This window comes from Aquarana catesbeiana, linkage group LG04, assembly GCF_042186555.1.
Source record: "Aquarana catesbeiana isolate 2022-GZ linkage group LG04, ASM4218655v1, whole genome shotgun sequence".
NCBI lineage: Eukaryota > Metazoa > Chordata > Amphibia > Anura > Ranidae > Aquarana > Aquarana catesbeiana.
This window is the reverse complement of record NC_133327.1, coordinates 467,788,081-467,805,581: the sequence shown is the minus strand read 5'-3', so window position 1 is coordinate 467,805,581 and position 17,501 is coordinate 467,788,081. Positions and strand designations below refer to the sequence as shown.

Sequence of the window (17,501 nt, the reverse complement as noted above, 5' to 3'; positions counted from 1 at the left end):
GGGTGGCACTGATAGGCGGGCATTGATGGATGGCATTGCTGGGCATCCCCGTTTTGTAATGTGCCACAGAGGTGCCAGTCAGTGCCCATTTGTGGGCACTGATTGGCATGTTTCACATGTGGATGGCCATGGGGGATGTACCTGACCATCCACATGCTGGGGGCTTTCCTGGTGGTCCTAGGGGCTTCCCTTGTGGTCTAGTGTGGGCATCTGAGGGGGGGCTGCGCTGATAAACAATCAGCGCAGACCCCCCCCCCCATCAGGAGACCCGCCGATCAGCTCTCCTCTACTCGCGTCTGTCAGGCGCGAGTGAGGAAAAGACGATCAACGGCTCTTCCTGTTTACATCATGATCAGCCGTGATTGGACACGGCTGATGACGTGGTAAAGAGTCTCCGCCGGAGGCTCTTTACTGAGCTCGGTGTAGCGGTGTGTCAGACTGACACACTGCACCACCGATCGGCACGCGGCGGCTGTTATCCCGAAGGACGTCATGACGCCCAGTCAGGATAACTGAACCACCGCCCGGCCGTCATTCTGCTATAGGCGGGAAGTGGTTAAACTGTATTAAAACATTAGAGAAATTTTTAAAAAAATAAAAAAGCGTAATCTTTTTTGGATTTAGATTCTCCCTAGTACATCAATCATGTTCTTCAGCCAATCTCCTTGGTCTTTTCGTTGATAAGGTCTAAATCCTGACTACACCACATTATGTCCTGGATAAGCCGCTGTGCACTGTCACTGTTGAAATGAGTAGATTGTTCTTCCACAACCTGCACATCACCTAAAATAAAAATACACACCATGTATTATAAATATGCAGGCATACATCTATTACCTGAATCTGTGGTATCAGACACTGACCTGTTGTGGTGGCAATGTCAATCACTTCTTCCACCTCTCCTTCCTCCACATTCTCAGACTGTGGTGTCCTCTGTTCCTTCTTTCGGAGGTGGGGGGTTCCTGTTGTCCTCTGACATCCTGAGTCTTTTCTCCCCTATGAGAATGAAACAAAAGGTATACTAAAGCACACAGATATTTGTGGCCAGAAATATGAATGTGAAACATTGCTTGGAAGTAGGGTACAATTGTCTGTTTGGGCAGAGTTCCAAGTTGAAGACATGATTAATTCCCTTAACCAAGCTTGAATATTTTCTATTTTTGGGCAAGTTTCACACATGTAGACACCCTAAGTATCCACTGGAGTACCTGTGTGGGACACCTTAAAAAGTTTGTTCTTGTGTCCCACACTAGTGTTCCTGAGTCCAGATGTGTAAACAGCTGCTGAGTGTCCTCTCCTTACATTACACTGAATCAAGTTTGCAATTCCTTCTAGTTACAAACATATCTAGACAACAATGTCCTAAACTTCTTTTAATACAAATTAGCATGACCAAATGTAGTTAACCCTGTATCTGACCAAAACATTGTATTTAGTTGGCAAACAATGTTTCTTACGACCGATTACTGTACCCATGAACATGAAAGTAGCCATTTTAAACTGTACAACAGTAAAGAAAAGCACATGGAGCAGCATGCAAGTAATAATAATAGGAACACACAACTACTTACTTTTTAGAAGCACTTTCTTGGTCTGACCAGAGTTTCCTCAATTGCTCCTTGGATCGTCATACCCGAAAATTCCGGCGCAGACTCTTCACAACTTTAGTCATGATCTTGGCCTTTCTCACATTTGGGTTTAGGTATGGTCCATACTTCCCATCATAGTCGGCCCTCTTCAGTATGTCCACCATCTCACCAAAGGACATACTGGAGGCCTTAAATCTTCTCCTCCGGGATCGGGACGTTTCTTGCTCCAGGAGAAATTTGTGGGAGGTTAAAAACCCCTTACATCGCAATAAACCAGCTAGGAAGGCATCGCTGGAGAAACTGCTGCAATTTGTGAAGACACAGGTCCCCAACGCAGACATCAAGTTTGTGGAGAAGAAAATTGGTAGCTTGAGAAGCACATATAAGAAGGAGCTTAATAAGGTCCAGGCTTTCATGAGATCAGGAGCTGCAGCAGAGGATGTGTATGTACCCAGTCTGTGGTACTACAACAAGATGCGGTTTCTGGAAGACCAGATGGAAGCCAGGGAATCACTTTCTACACTTCCATCCACCCTTCCCTCAACCCCAGCTGAGGCTTCCCAGGACCAACCTGGGCCTTCCATCCTGGAAGAAGTTGAGGAGCCCAGCTGGAGCCAGGTATAGTATTTTTTAAAATATTTATTGTTCAAAAATGATTAACTAGATATTATTGCTAACAAATTAATGATTTAACAAAAAATGTTTGACATATCAATAGACAGTAGTGTAACAAGAATGAAAAAAGCTGGGGTCAGAATGATAGTCTTTTCTATTTATTAACTTTCAATTGGCAACAGGCATGAGCTGAAAATTGTGTGTGATTGATGAACCAAAAACTAAAACTATGTCCCTTTTTCATACACAGGAAGACCTCAGCCAGGACGAGGCTCTGGAATGTGGCAGCCAGGAGGAGGCCAGGCCCAGTAGCCTCACCCAATCCCAGGTGCCTCCCCTATGCCTTACAACAAAAAGGGCCAGGAAGGGGTGTAACGTGGCTCAAGAGGCTAATGGCTGCCATGTAGCTGCTAAATTGCAGCAAATAGAGGAGGGCCAACACTTCAGGTGTAAGAAATGTATTTTTGAGGCCATTCAGAAGGGGTTGAGTGGCCAAATAAGTGATAATATGAACTTGTGTGGATGATAACTATTACTGTCCCCAAATGCTTCTTCAGTTCCATGCACTCTATGTCAATACGTTTCATTTGGCACCAAGGTCTATCCCGCATCCATCACACATTGCTCACATAACCCAAAATCCGGGGGGTGGGCCTCCCAGACTTCGAACTATACCATAGGGTGGCACTGTTGTCTAGGATACTGGAATGGTTCCCTCGCCCCTTCCCTAAAGCATCCATCGTGGTAGAACAAGACCTCTCCACCCTTGGCCTTCGGGCCCTACTATGGGGCTACAGACAGAAGCTACATTTACTTTCCTCCTTCCCATTAACCACTGCTGGCTTACATTTATGGTACCAAAAAGGGCCATCACCGCTTCTATCCATGGACCCCTCGCCCCTCACGTCATTGTTTGACCACCCCGCGCTGCCTCAGGGGATGGGGTCCAACATGGTAGGCCCAAATTCACGCTCTACCTGGCCTGTAGCAAGATCATTTGTAAATTCCAACTCAGGTACCCCTGTTGTACCAAGAGACCATGGTAACTGGCTCAAGGCCGTTCGTATATACTCCTTCTGCTCTGATTTATTTTCCTCCTCCCAAATTCATAGATCCTTGACCAGTTATGAACAGCTGTGTTCTCTCAGAAAAACCGAGACACTTGGTCTCTACTAGCTACAAATTACAACACTCCTGCACGATCAACCCCCCTCTTACACCAGGAAGTGGTCCACGGAACTGGGAAGGGAGCTCTCTTTAATTGACTGGCAAAAGTCATTGCACTTCATGCACAAATCCTCTATATCATGCTATATACAGGAAAAAAAACTTTAAACTCCTCTCCAGATGGTACAGGGACCCTCAATCTCTGCATAAAATATTTCCATCGTTAACTCCTTCGCGTTGGAGATGCTGCTCGGCAGAGGGAACCTATTTACATATTTGGTGGAACTGTACAGGAATACAACCCCTCTGGTCGCAGGTTTTTACCATATATAGCAGCCTATATGATGATCGGCCACTGGCACCCACCCCAGAGATAGCTTTGTTATCCATGCTTCCAGGCTCCATAGCCTCCCAAAAACGCACTTTACTGCGCTTTTTCTTGTCAGCAGCCAGACAGCTTTTCCCCCTTTTTTGGAAAACAACTACCACCCCCCCTTTGTGCTTGTGGGTCTCAATGGTCAATGACATCATGCATATGGAAGAGATGCTAGCCCTAGACAATGACACCTATGAAAAATGTAAAGTCCTATGGCTCATTTGGATTGACTTTTCTACCTCGGACTCTCTGAAAGCTATGCCTACACCCCATGACCGACTCGGAAACACTCCCCGATTCCATCACACAGGTTTGCTGCACCAAGGTTTGCTCAATTCCCTTCTGACCCTCTCCCCTCCTACACTATACCTAAACTTTTCCACCTTCCTCCTTTCTTCTTCCCCTTTCTTTTTTCTTCTACTTTTATGTCTCCTCACCCCACACATGAATGTTTTAATTTCCCAACTCTAATAAGTCTCACTTCAAGACGTAAAGGTTTTAGCCTCTTGGTTTTAAAATCTGTATGATGGTATTTCACTCAGGATTAGATTTTATTCTATTTTGTTAAACATAAAAAAAAAAAAAACAGACTCTAAAAGGCTTTTTGGATTTAATGTAATACTGTTGGTGCTATATAAATCCTGAATAATAATAATAATAATAATACTAAAACTGTACCTGGAAGCTGAAGTAAATACTTATACGGTTCCAGTAATATCCTCTCTGATGTCTCCCTGGAGTTGGCCATTTCCAATTTTGTAAATCTTCTGCCAATTTAAAAATGTGCTAGAATCGTAATGAATAAAACAATTACTTAACCTGAAGCCACAAAGTAACATTTAACATGCAAGCAGGTACACATTTCTCCAAAAGGAAAGCATTATGGTTCATAGACATGTGTTAGCTATTAGGACATAAAAAATATTTACCTGTAATTCGTTATCTTGCAGTACAATACAGGATACAAGCATTTAGTGGCGAACTTGCAGTCCACCTTGAGACTGACTACAGTATGGGTGTGCTTTATCTGGTGGTGTGGGATAAATTTCAGAATCTGCTGTTGCAAGTTCTGCAAGACAGGAGAGAGAATCCCTTTGGGCAATACTCAGAACAGGTACAACAGCTTTGGTAAGTAGGTCAATTTGAGTGTCATTATGCTGCCTAGTCAAGAGAGCAGGTATTCCGTCCAAGCAACTAGCAAACTTTTGACATTACAGAAGAGGGGCAGATAATTTGTGGCATACAGAGTATGGTAGGGAAAGGTGAGAAAAAAATCCAAACATATGAGAGGTGTGAGGGTTACAGTGGTAAGGAAAACAAGCTTGTAATCATAGCACTTGCCCCTCAGGTAGGGAAAAATTTAAGATCTTGGATTAGCGTGGTTAACTTAAGGGTCATAGAATTTGCTGACGTGATGTACAAAAGCTGTTAAATTTGATAAATTGATAGTTGGGTTGGTGATGAACAGCATTATATTATTATCAGTGAAGAGGTTCATTTTATGCTGGTGTTCTGATAATCACTCAGATATTACTGGTCTGATCTCTTCTATGCTACACTAGGGGCTCTATTGCCAGGGCAAAAAGAGGGGGGCTAGTGGACAATCTTGCCTTGTACCTCTAAAAATTGGAAAGTTGCAGACTTGAAGTTAGCATAGGTAAAGGGGTTGTACAGTGAAGGGAAAAAAAAGTATTTGATCCCTTGCTGAAATTATACGTTTGCCCACTGACAAGAAAAATGATCAGTCTAATTTTGTAAAATGGTACAGTGAGAGACAGAACAAAAAAAAAAAAAACAACTCTTAGTACTTTGTGGCAAAACCCTTGTTGGCAATCACAGAGGTCGGACATTTCTTGTAGTTAGCCACCAGGTTTGCACACATCTCAGGAGGGATTTTGTCCCACTCCTCTTTGCATATCCTCTCCAAGTCTTTAACCACTTGCCGACCAGCCGCCATATAATAAAATATAATAATTATACGGTGGCAAGTCGGCTCGTTCCCGCGAATCACCGTACTGGTACGTCGGCTCCTTTAAGAGCCATAGCAGGCACGCGAGCCCGCTGCACAGGGTCGGCAGCTGCGATATCCGCTGGCCACCGCGATTGCTGGAACGAGAGCCAGAGTGGGGATCTGTGTATGTAAACAAACAAATCCCCGTTCTGACAGAGGAGAGAGAGATCTGCTGTTCCTAGCAATTAGGAACAGCAATCTGTCTCCTCCTCCAGTCAGTCCCAACCCCCCACAGTTAGAAACGCACATAAGGGAACACAGTTAACCCCTTCATCGCCCCCTAGTGCTAATCCCTTCCCTGCCAGCAACATTTACACAGTAATCAGTGCATTTTTATAACACTGATCGCTGTATAAATCTCAATGGTCCCAAAAAAAGTGTCAAAAGTGTCTGATCTGTCCGCCGAAATCCCGCTAAAAATCGCAGATCGCTGCCATTACTAGAAAAAAATAAAAATAATAAAAATGCCATAAATCTATTCCCTATTTTGTAGACACTAGAACGTTTGCGCAAGCCAATCAATATACGCTTATTGCAATTTTTTTTACCAAAAATATGTAGAAGAATACATATTGGCCTAAACTAATGAAGAAATTTGTTTTGTTTTTATAAAAAATTGGGGATACTTATAGCAAAAAGTAAAAAAATATTGTTTTTTTTTTTCAACATTGTCGCTCTTTTTTTTTGAATATAGCACAAAAAAAACCCAGCAGAGGTGATCAAATACCGCCAAAAGAAAGCCCTATTTGTGTGGAAAAAAGAACGTCAATTTTGTTTGGGTACAACGTTGCACGACCGTGCAATTGTCAGTTAAAGTGACGTAGTGCCGTATCGCAAAAAAAATGGCCTGGTCATTAAGGTGGCAAATCCTTCCGGTCCTTAAGTGGTTAAGGTTGTGAAGCTGACGTTTGGTAACTTGAACCTTCAGCTCCCTCCACATATTTTCCATGAGATTAAGGTCTGGAGACTGACTAGGCCACTCCAGAACCTTACTGTGCTTCTTCTTGAGCCGCTCTTTCGGTGCCTTGGCCGTGTGTTTTGGGTCATTGTCATGCTGGAATACCCATCCACGACCTTCAGTATCTTACAAAAGTGAGTACACCCCTCACATTTTTGTAAATATTTTATTATATCTTGTCATGCAACAACACCGAAGAAATGACACTTTGCTACAATGTAAAAGTAGTGAGTGTATAGCTTGTATAACACTGTAAATTTACTGTTCCTTCAAAATAACTCAACACAGCCATTAATGTTAAAACCGCAGGCAACAAAAGTGAGTACATTCCTAAGTGAAAAAGTCCAAATTGGGCCCAAAGTGTCAATATTTTGTGTGGCCACCATTATTTTCCAGCACTCTCTTAACCCTCTTGGGTATGGAGTTCACCAGAGCTTCACAGTTTGCCACTGGAGTCCTCTTCCACTCCTCAATGATGACATCATGGAGCTGGTGGATGTAAGAGACCTTGCCCTCTTCCACCTTCCGTTTGAGGATGCCCCACAGATGCTCAATAGGGTTTAGGTCTGGAGACATGCTTGGCCAGTCCATCACCTTTACCCTCAGCTTCTTTAGCAAGGCAGTGGGAGGGGATCATGCTCAGCTTCAGTATGTCACAATACATGTTGGCATTCATGGTTCCCTCAATGAACTGTAGATCCCCAGTGCCAGCAGCACTCATGCAGCCCCAGACCATGACACTTTCACTACCATGGATGACTGTAGGCAAGACACACTTGTCTTTGTACTCCTCACCTGGTTTCCCGCCACACACGCTTGACACCATCTGAACCAAATAAGTTTATCTTGGTCTCATCAGACCACAGGACATGGTTCCAGTAATCCATGTCCTTAATCTGGTTGTCTTCAGCAAACTGTTTGCGGGCTTTCTTGTGCATCATCTTTAGAAGAGGCTTCCTTCTGGGACGACAGCCATGCAACCCAATTTGATGCAGTGTATGGCCTATGGTCTGAGCACTGACAGGCTGACCCCCCACCCTTTCAACCTCTGCAGCAATGCTGGCAGCACTCATACATCCATTTCCCAAAGACAACCTCTGGATATGACCAGAAGCAAAAGTGAGTCTCCTTAAAAACTACATATGTTTAAATAATGACTTTAACCGTGATTAAGTGTTCAGCAATCAAGTGTACAGAAAATTGCATTATATATCCCACACTAAAGGTGGGAGACAGACAAAGCCTCCCAGCTCATAACAAGTCCAAATCTAGTGATAAATAAAAGCTTCCGACACCTTTGAATAAGCCCTAGAGCAATCAGAACACCAACACTTGCAGGCATTAACGAGCAATCATTAAACACGGGTTTGCAGACATCTCAATCTGCAAAAGCTCATTTCAGGAAGGTGGCAAACTCATTTTAGGGAGGCGACGCTTCGCGCCGGCGCCGACCCCCCCCCCCCCCCAATTAAATACAGCCTGATCAGTGTCAATTAAATGCAGCTAAACCAGTGCAGACATCTCAAGTCTCCTGCGACTTATAGGAGTCTCCCGCATTTGACAGCGGGCTCACGGACACCCGCGAGTGTCGGCACAATCTCCCGGCTAAGCCTGCCTGTCACCCACTGCCACAGGAGGCGTATGAACAGCGGCTGCGAATGAAGCTCCTGAGCTCGGCTCTCATTGGTCTATGGGCAGTGCCTGCGTCAGTGAAAGGAGGGAAGAGGGAGGCAGGCCCGTGTGGTGAAATCATGCCCATGCGTGCACCGCAATGCTTGCTAGGCTCGGCTAATTTGCCTAGCAACTGAGGGTATTGACCCGGGTCACGTGATGTTTCTACGCATGTGCAATAGGGAGACGCATAACAGCTGAGTTTCCTATTAGCTGTTGTCTCACATTGCCGAGGCACGTTCATGTAGGCGAGGGGCGGATAGTTACATGATACATAAAGGTTCCATGCTACCAGTGTGAATGAGGCCTACGTTTTCCATAGTAAAGATGTAGACGCGTACAGTTGCTAAGAAGTACAAAGCTGTGACTACACAGGGTGCAGGGCAAATAGGGGGAAGGTTTCCTTGTACTGACTGTCATTATTATATATTATATTACAGGACATAAGCTGCACACATGGCACACCGCGCTATTATTCCCCTCCCGTGACAATAGTATACACCCAACACTACACACATCCAGCCGCCCTCCGCTCCGGGCCATCACTGAACGTGGTTAAGTCAGAGAGAACAAAAGAAGCCTGAGCCACACCCCATCTTTTACGGCCCTCCAATCACCATCATACTCTTCTGTACACCAGCCTCAATACGCTCAGTTGCTAGGCAAATTAGCCGAGCCTAACAACCAATCATGGCGCACGCATGATTTCACCGCACCGGCCCGCCTCCCTCTTCCCTCCTCTTGCTGACGCAGGCACCACACGTGGAGCAATGAGAGCCGAGCTCGGGAGCTTCGTTCGCAGCCACTGTTCAAATGCCTTCTGTGGCAGTGAGTGACATTGCAGGCAGGCTCAGCCGGGAGATTGTGCCGCATTCGTGGGCGTCTGTGAGCCCGCTCCATGCAGACCTTGTCTGGAGGTTATGCCCAGGAGCTTGTCATTTAAATGTTGCAGGATCCACATTTTATGTTTCTAGTTCAGTCAAGGGGTGGGTTATTGCCCAAATCCAAGTACAGAAAGTCCTGATTAAACCACAGCAGACCCCACTAGGCTGTCACCTCCCCTTGCTGAAAACAAGGAGAGTGTAACTGATGGTAAACATGGAGTAAGCAGACCCCAGGAGCTCTGCACATGCACAAGTGTAACCTAAGTGTAGGAAGGAGTTAACAGGTTGCAGCTTCTGCTGATCTCCGAGTTTGCCAGCACCAGCTCTGCAGATTGCAGGTGTTAGGGCCTCAACCCCTTCAAAATGACCACATTAATGGTGGACAGGAACACAAAGCACATTCACCCTGTGTTTGTACAAGGCATGCAAACACCCACAGCAACCAATACTCAAAGAGAGGCCATCTTCCAAAATTATAGCAGGTGTCATGTCATGGCATAAGCCGACTACATGGTGTAGCTTTGCTGACCAGATGAAGTCTGCTGTAATACTCCTGGGAAGATCAAGGCCTGCCTACTGCTTTATCCCCCACCTGTTTCCCTCCCTGGTGTCTGTGGATGATGGCAACAGGGAATACTCACAAAACCACCATATAGCTGTCCATTCAGGGGGACCTGCAGCATAGTAGTCTGCATTCTACCACCATAGTTCACCTGCCTAAGCAGGCATGAGCCCCTCCCCCCTATCTGGAAGTAGTCGGGGACTATAGATGCCTCTGCTTCAGCCACACAGTACTCCCTCTAAAAGATTTAGGGAAGCCAGCAGGCGTGATCTATCCATATTAATCAGCAGACAACATCAGGAGCTCAGCCAGCAACTAAGGATATGGTGCTTGACCAAATGTGAGTAAGGAAGGGCTCCCCTAGAGTCTCGGCACCCACGAGTATAGCTGCTTCTCTTCTGGCGGAGAAGGAACCTTTGTGAAAACCCAGAAAGTTTGTAATTTCTTCTTCCATGCTCTCTAGGAATCCTTTTAAAGAGATAGTGTTGCAGAACTGGAGCTGGTGTCCAGGTAGTAGATAACCTGTACTTGTAGGCTGCGCATCTCTCCCATAGGTGGTTCCCCTTTTGCTCCCGTCTTTTGTCCTAGGAAGAGGACACAAGGTGGTATGAGCCTTTTACATTTGCCTCTCTTACCTTAGGGCCAGAGTCTGCAGGTGCCCCAGACCTGCTTCCCTGCTTACAGTCTCCTCTCTGGTGACTTACCAGCACAGGCAATGGACAAAATGGTTTCCACCATCTTTTCTGTAGCCCTGAATAATCAAGCAGTGGAGATCCCGGGTTGGCGCTGTGGATCGGACAAATCCACTGGAACAGTGCATAGAGGTTGCAGCCCCAACCACCAGGTAGGTGTTTGCTACCAAAAACATGGCCGCCGAGCCACTTCCTGCCAACCGGAAGTGACGTCATCGACCCCTGTCCGCATTGCTTGAGACACCAGGACACTGGGCCGCATGGAATGGCTGCTCCGCAAGCATCAGGACACCACAAGTCTGCACTGTCCCCTGGAAGACTCAAGTTAGTCAAAATCCCCCACTGCCAATGTACCTGACCCTAAACAGGCACGGTGCTGACCAGACTATTGAGGGAGAGGGGGTTCACTGGAGTAAAAGAATTCCAGACTCCCTTCCAGAGCAGCCTGAGAAAGCCAGAGCTACATGCCCCCCAGGTCCGCTGGCCCTGTTCTGGGATGCCACCTACGGTAGCACGAAGACCAGATAAAAATAACAAACCTCTTCAGAGTTTCTGTCTGGCCGGAGGAAACACATGTACTGAGGTACTGCTGGTGAGCAGTCTCTTATGTGGATCACGTGTTTACTGTGTTAGGTGGGAGGAGTCTCTCTCTGTGAGCCATCCTGGAAGATGACTTGGAAAAAAACTAAATGTATAGTATGAGAATAGGAAATATTTACTTACCTCTGGATAGGCATGTAGCCAAAACTCAGATATAAGATGCCCAGGGTCAACATCACTGTCCTGGACAGAATACATATTCCAATTAGGGGTGGAGACTAAAATAAGACCATACTCCAGCACGAGATACGCTGTATTAGGGGTCTTAATGCCACGTCTCCCCCAGGACTAAATGAGACAGAGTTTTAGGCCCTTTGACGGCTTTAGCTTAGGCAAGACAAATTAGACCAACGGCGAACGTATACGAGTGCTAGAGGAGGGAGTGAAGGGGGACAGAGCGGAGCTCCAGTGAAGGGACGAGTGCTGTGGACGGGTGAGATGAACGTTAGCACACACACTTCCTGGGTCCGCCGTGGCCGCCTGTTATCTCAGTTGCCATCGCATGCTGTGCTGTGGGATATCTCCATTTGCTGTGAAGTGATTTGTCCGTTGTTTTTATTCCAAATGTGAGTTTATTGCAAGCTTTTTTTATGTGTGATTAAATCTTTTAAACGGGATTACACTATTGGAGCTTCTTTTTTTATATGTCATACTACCAACCTAAGAAAAGCGGTTTTCCTATGGAGCAGTGGATGTATGGGCTCGCATGTTAACCCCCATGAAGGTGGGTTAGAGGCTCTGTCAGGCCAAACACAAGAGTGAGAGGCCTTAAAAGCTGGTGAGTTTGAACTTCAGAAGGGAGTGGATTCACGTCACAGAGGTGTGGTGGATGTTTTAAAACACAGCTGAGCAGTTTTTAGAGTCACCCTCACTTCTCTTTGGACTTTCTTCAATTTTCCACGATTGATTGATTTTTGGACTTCATAAAAATTTCATTTTTCATTATCATTTTAATATTTTTTTCTTGGATTTATAGATTTGTATATCACCTTCACTGAGTGTTATGTATATCATTTCTATTAGCTCCTATTGATTTCATTTGAATTATTTATTTTAAAATTAATTTTTTTTTTTTTTTGGGGCACTAGGGATCATTGATGTAATTTATGTCAATTTTCCACTTTTGATCTAGTCACGTCTGTATTCAGCTCACCGGCTGGATAGGAGTCTCTGGCATCTCCCCACCTGGGGATCAGCGCCACTATTCATCCATAATTTCCCTTTGGTGAATTCGGTTTATACATATCCAATTACTGGCTAAATCCTGCCGCCTTAACCTCCGCAACATCTCCAGAATTCGACCCTTCCTGACTAATGACACCACAAAGCAACTTAATCACTCCTGGATTATTTCCCGCCTCGACTACTGTAACTCTCTCCTTAATGGCCTACCCTTAAGCAGGCTATCCCCCCTTCAGTCTATTATGAATGCTGCTGCTAGACTAATACACTTCACTAATCGATCCGTGACTGCTGCTCCTCTCTGCCAATCCCTTCACTGGCTTCCCCTACCCCACCGTGTAAAATTCAAAATGCTAACCATAACATACAAGGCCGTTCACAACCCCCATCTATATCACCAACCTCATCTGCAGATATCGCCCCCTCCGCTCCTCCCAGGACCTCCTGCTCTCTAGCTCCCTTGTTACCTCCTCCCATGCTCGCCTTCAGGACTTTTCAGAGCCTCTCCCATCCTCTGGAATTCCCTGCCCCAGTATGTCCGATCAGCCCCTACCCTGTCCACCTTTAGGAGATCCCTGAAAACTCATTTATTCAGGGAAGCCTATCCCAAACCCACATAACTGTCCCTGAGCCACCCCCATCAAATCATTCTTTGCAGCTATTACCTTTTGTACCACCACCTCCTCCCTTTAGAATGTAAGCTCTACGAGCAGGGCCCTCCTGTACCTTTTGTATTGAACTGTACTGTAATTGTGTTGTCCCACTTATACATTGTAAAGCGCTGCGTAAACTGTTGGCGCTATATAAATCTCGTATAATAATAATAATAATAATAATAATGTGTATTTTTCTCTTTTTTTTTTTTTGTTATACTTTTTTGTTTGGGACTTAATATGTTTTAATATAATAATTATTTTTTATGGATTAAATCTATATATTTTTATATTGTTTAAGTTAATTTGAATATGACTAAATAGGTGACACCAATCGGAAGAAGCTAAATGTTTATTTCCGGTGTCTATCCTGCCTGACAGGTATTTAAGCGTGGTGTGCCGTCCAGATATGATCACCGTTCTCAGTTGATGCCTTCTATGGGGAAACGCGTCGGATGGAGCACTTGTGACGGCATCACGCTGAGCAACCATCTGGCTTGAGCCGCAGCTGTTTCAATCTGTTCTTTTTGTCGCTGTGTTTTTATGGATGTAACGCCTGTGTCATCGGTCTTGAAAAATAAATTTTTCATTAGAACATACTACACCATGAAGCCCTCTTCTGTTCTCTATTAAATGAGACTTTTTAGGCTCCTACAAATCTGAAAGTGACCTCCGGAGTGAGCTTTCCTTCTGATGGTCCATCTGTAGCAGGTGGATCATTCCTTCTTGTGAGAAGACCACAGTTGGATTGCAGGTTTGCGGCAGGCTGAAGCACAAGCACTTTTGATCTATATTATATGAGATCCTACAAATCTGGTAAGCAGTTTGTGATATTACTCATATCAGAATGTGGGAATACTCTATCAATTGAAGATCTGAGGTTTCTTTGGAATTTAGAGATTAACATATAGACTTTTTATTGTTTATGGTCTAATATAATTTTTACATATATATTTTTTTCTATTTACACATTGAAAGACTTTTTTTGATATTTTCTGATACATTTATCATATGCACTACGGAGTTTGTATTAATTTTTATGCACTCCATTTCTGCTGCCAAAAGCCTCATGTCAGGGTACGAGAACTGTTGCCGATTACGCCATTGACTTCCGTACCCTGGCAGAAGAGGTTGCGTGGAACAATGAGGCCCTTGTGGCTGCTTTTTCTCATGGTCTCTCGGATAACTTCAAAGATGAGATAGCAGCCCGAGACATACCCACTGAGCTGGAGAGGTTGATCTCGTTTGCCATGCTTATTGACTCCAGACTCCGACAGAGACCTTCCTTTAAGGAGTGCTTGCAGAAGCCTCCTGTACCTTTGGCTCCGAGATTTGCAGTCCCACCCTTGCCTCACTCACCTCCCATGCCTCCTGGTACTGAGTCTGTCAGTGAAGGTGAACCCATGCACTTGGGCTTCACACATCTCTCTGTGGATGAGAGAGCCCTTAGGAGGATGGAGAGATTGTGCCTTTGTGGCCAGGCAGGTCACTTTTTGAAGTCTAATCCTACCTGTCCAGGGAACGCACGAACCTTGAGGTCTTGTCACGGACAGACCTTAGGTGGCATTGTTGTGTCCCCAATTATCCAGAAGGATAAGCCCCTGGTTCCGGTTACCCTTTCTTGGGCGGCCGTCGAGATACAGGCTTTAATCGACTCTGGGGCTGCCGGCCTGTTCATTGATGCTACCTTTGTTTCGAAGCACTCGATTCTGCTGCAGCTGCATGACACTCCAAATGCCATTGAGGCTCTTGATGGGAGACCTCTACAGCCTGCCCATGTGACTCATGAGACTGTTCCGTTGTCCATGGCCGTAGGGGCTCTTCACCATGAGATAATTCAATTCCAAGTTATTTCCTCACCTAGGTTTCTGCTGGTTATTGGTTATTATTGGTTACAGTGGCACAACCCCTCTTTTGATTGGCTCCGTGCTGAGGTTCTCTCCTGGTCACCACAATGCAGTAAGACATGCTTCTAAAAAGGTAGCCAAGGTCCTGTGCACTTCTACACTCTCCTCCCTGCCAGAGCAGTACCGCGATTTTAGCGATGTCTTTGACAAAGGTCAAGCCGGTAGTTTGCCTGCACACAAACGCAATTGATTGCGCAATTGACCTTCAACCTGGTGCCATACCCCCTCGTGGCCAGGTTTACCCTTTACCCCTGTCGATCTTGGAGGATAAGGCCATGGAGGAGTGTGTTGCAGACGCACTTTCTCAAGGTTTCATTCGCAAATCCTCGTCTCCTGCTGGCGCTGGTTTCTTCTTTGTGAAGAAGAGTGGTGAACTGAGACCTTGTATTGCTTATAGGGGTCTTAATCATTTCACGATTAAGAATGCTTATCTGATTGTTGATTACGGAGTTATTTGACTGCCTCAAGGGAGCAACGGTTTTCACAAAGCTTGATTTGAGAGGGGCATACAATCTTGTGAGGATTAAGGAGGGCGACGAGTGGAAAACTGCGTTTAATACCAGAACAGGTCATTAGGAGTACCTGGTAATGCCATTTGGCCTTTGGAATGCTCCGGCATTTTTCCAGGAATTTATTAAAGATGTCCTCCAAGATTTGTTGCAGTTATGTGTGGTGGTTTATCTCAACAATATCCTCATATTTTCCAAGTCCCTGGAGAGCCACCACACAGATGTCTGTCGTGTGCTTCAGAAACAGAGAACAATCTCTATTGCAAATTGGAGAAGTGCGAATTCCATCCTGAACAGGTTAAAATGCCTGGGTTATGTCATTTCCACTGCTGGTTTTTTGATGGAGAAACTTTCTGCAGTCCTACAGTGGCCCCCGACCCGTGGGTTTACGTCCTCTGCAGCATTTTCTTGGCTTTGCAACTATAATCGGAAGTTTATTCATAACTTTTCATCTCTGGTCAAGCCCCTGACTGATATGACTAATTGCCAGCTCCTATCTTTCCACAGTGACACACCTGTTGATATCCTGCTCGTCAGTCTTTCTTACTTAAGCCGTCCAGCCCAGATGATCTCTGCCTTCGCCTTGGTCACATCTCTAGAGACGCTCTCCTGTGTTCCTGTTAAAGACTTGCTTGGCTGACATTCCTTCTGGCTCCAGATCCTGCTTGCTGTTCTACTACGCTCATCTCCGGCTCCCAGACGTTTTGGCTTGTCTGACTATCCATTTAGGTTCCAGCACTCTGGCTATGTTTTGACTACGTTTACTCTGTTTATCTTTTATTATTAAACAAATATGATTTAACTGTACTTCTGTCTCAGTCTGAGTAATGGTTTCTGACAATGGCACAACAGTGACATTACCAAGAACTGGATGTCCCTCCAAAATTGATGAAAAGACCAGAAGAAAACTGGTCAGGGAGACTGCCAAGAGGTCTACAGCAACATTAAAAGGAGCTGCAGGGATATCTGGCAAGTATTGGCTGTGTGGTACATGTGACAACAACCTCCCATATTCTTCATATGTCTGGGCTATGGGGTAGTGTGGCAAGATGGAAGCCTTTTATTACAAATAAAAACATCCAAGCCCTGCTAAATTCTGCAGAAAAACATATCAGAAGTCTCCCAAAAGTATGTGGGAAAATGTGTTATGGTCTGATGAAACCAAGGTTGAACTTTTTGGCCAAAAGACTGGTGTCTTTTTTCAACTTAACCAAGAAAAAAAAATTGTACAGATATAGTACAATGTGGCAGGAGTGGATGGAGAAGAGACACTCAGCTGTTGCCCCAAAGAAGCTGCAGAACTCTTTTTTAGGGTGGAGCAAAGTGTGTTTTTTTACTATGCTTTTTGGTGCGTTTTTGCAGCATGTTTCTGAAACACACGGCAAAGCATGCATTTTCTGTGCCCTTTACCATGCATTTGGAAACACACAGATGTGAATGGAGGCTTGTTGTTCTTGTGTAAACACAACAATTTCACTTTCAGGCCCCATTCACACCCAGCGTAGTGGGTGCGCAGGGTTTTTGGCTCGTTTTTCCAATGACACACATAGGGCTGCCCATTGATTTCAATGGGCTGTCCTACATGTGGCAAAGTAGCTCATGGGACATTTTGGCACGAAGCGAGTTGCACGTTTTTTACTGTGCATTTTGTCAACCATTTTTTCCATTTGGCAAAATGAGTTTTTCCTGTGCCATGAACAATTAATGTCACTGAAAGCGCAAATAGTCAATTTTAGGCGTATAAAAGGTGGCCATACACTATACAATCGCCTTTGAATTTACTAAAACTATGGAATAGGAGGGGACAACACATATCCAGCCACTCTGTATCCAATCAAGCAGGCCCCTGCACTACATCAGGAGTGTCCAACCCACGGCCCCAGAGTGTTAGCATGCGGACAAAGCCAATACAGCAGCTGTGGCAGCCTACATTGACAAGCCAGGCAAATTCATGCATAGAGGGATGCCGGGGATGGTGTGCAAACCTAGTTGATGAGTAAAGGGTGTGTGCTAATGAGGTCCGCTGGTAAACTCCTTCCTGTGTCTTACTGGTTTCTTCATCCCAAATCTATATACCAGGAAATCTGACGCTAAGAAATACAGCAAGGGCTAAGTTAAAGCGGAG

General features: G+C 45.1%; 1 protein-coding gene across 6 annotated transcripts in view; it reads right to left on the bottom strand.

Moving 5' to 3' along the window:
* GGPS1 (geranylgeranyl diphosphate synthase 1) overlaps positions 1-17,501 on the bottom strand; it is a 163,348-nt gene that overhangs the window by 111,227 nt on the left and 34,620 nt on the right. For 3 of the 6 annotated variants that reach the window (XM_073627576.1, XM_073627575.1, XM_073627577.1), the window contains 2 exons: positions 4,677-4,816; positions 4,426-4,533 (listed from right to left, as the gene is read on the bottom strand). In XM_073627576.1, coding sequence (XP_073483677.1) covers positions 4,426-4,533; positions 4,677-4,718 — 150 coding nt within the window. In that variant the 5' untranslated portion in view covers positions 4,719-4,816. Of the gene's footprint in view, positions 1-4,425; positions 4,534-4,676; positions 4,817-17,501 lie in introns of those variants that run through there. The other 3 variants (XM_073627578.1, XM_073627579.1, XM_073627573.1) reach the window with 2 other exon arrangements.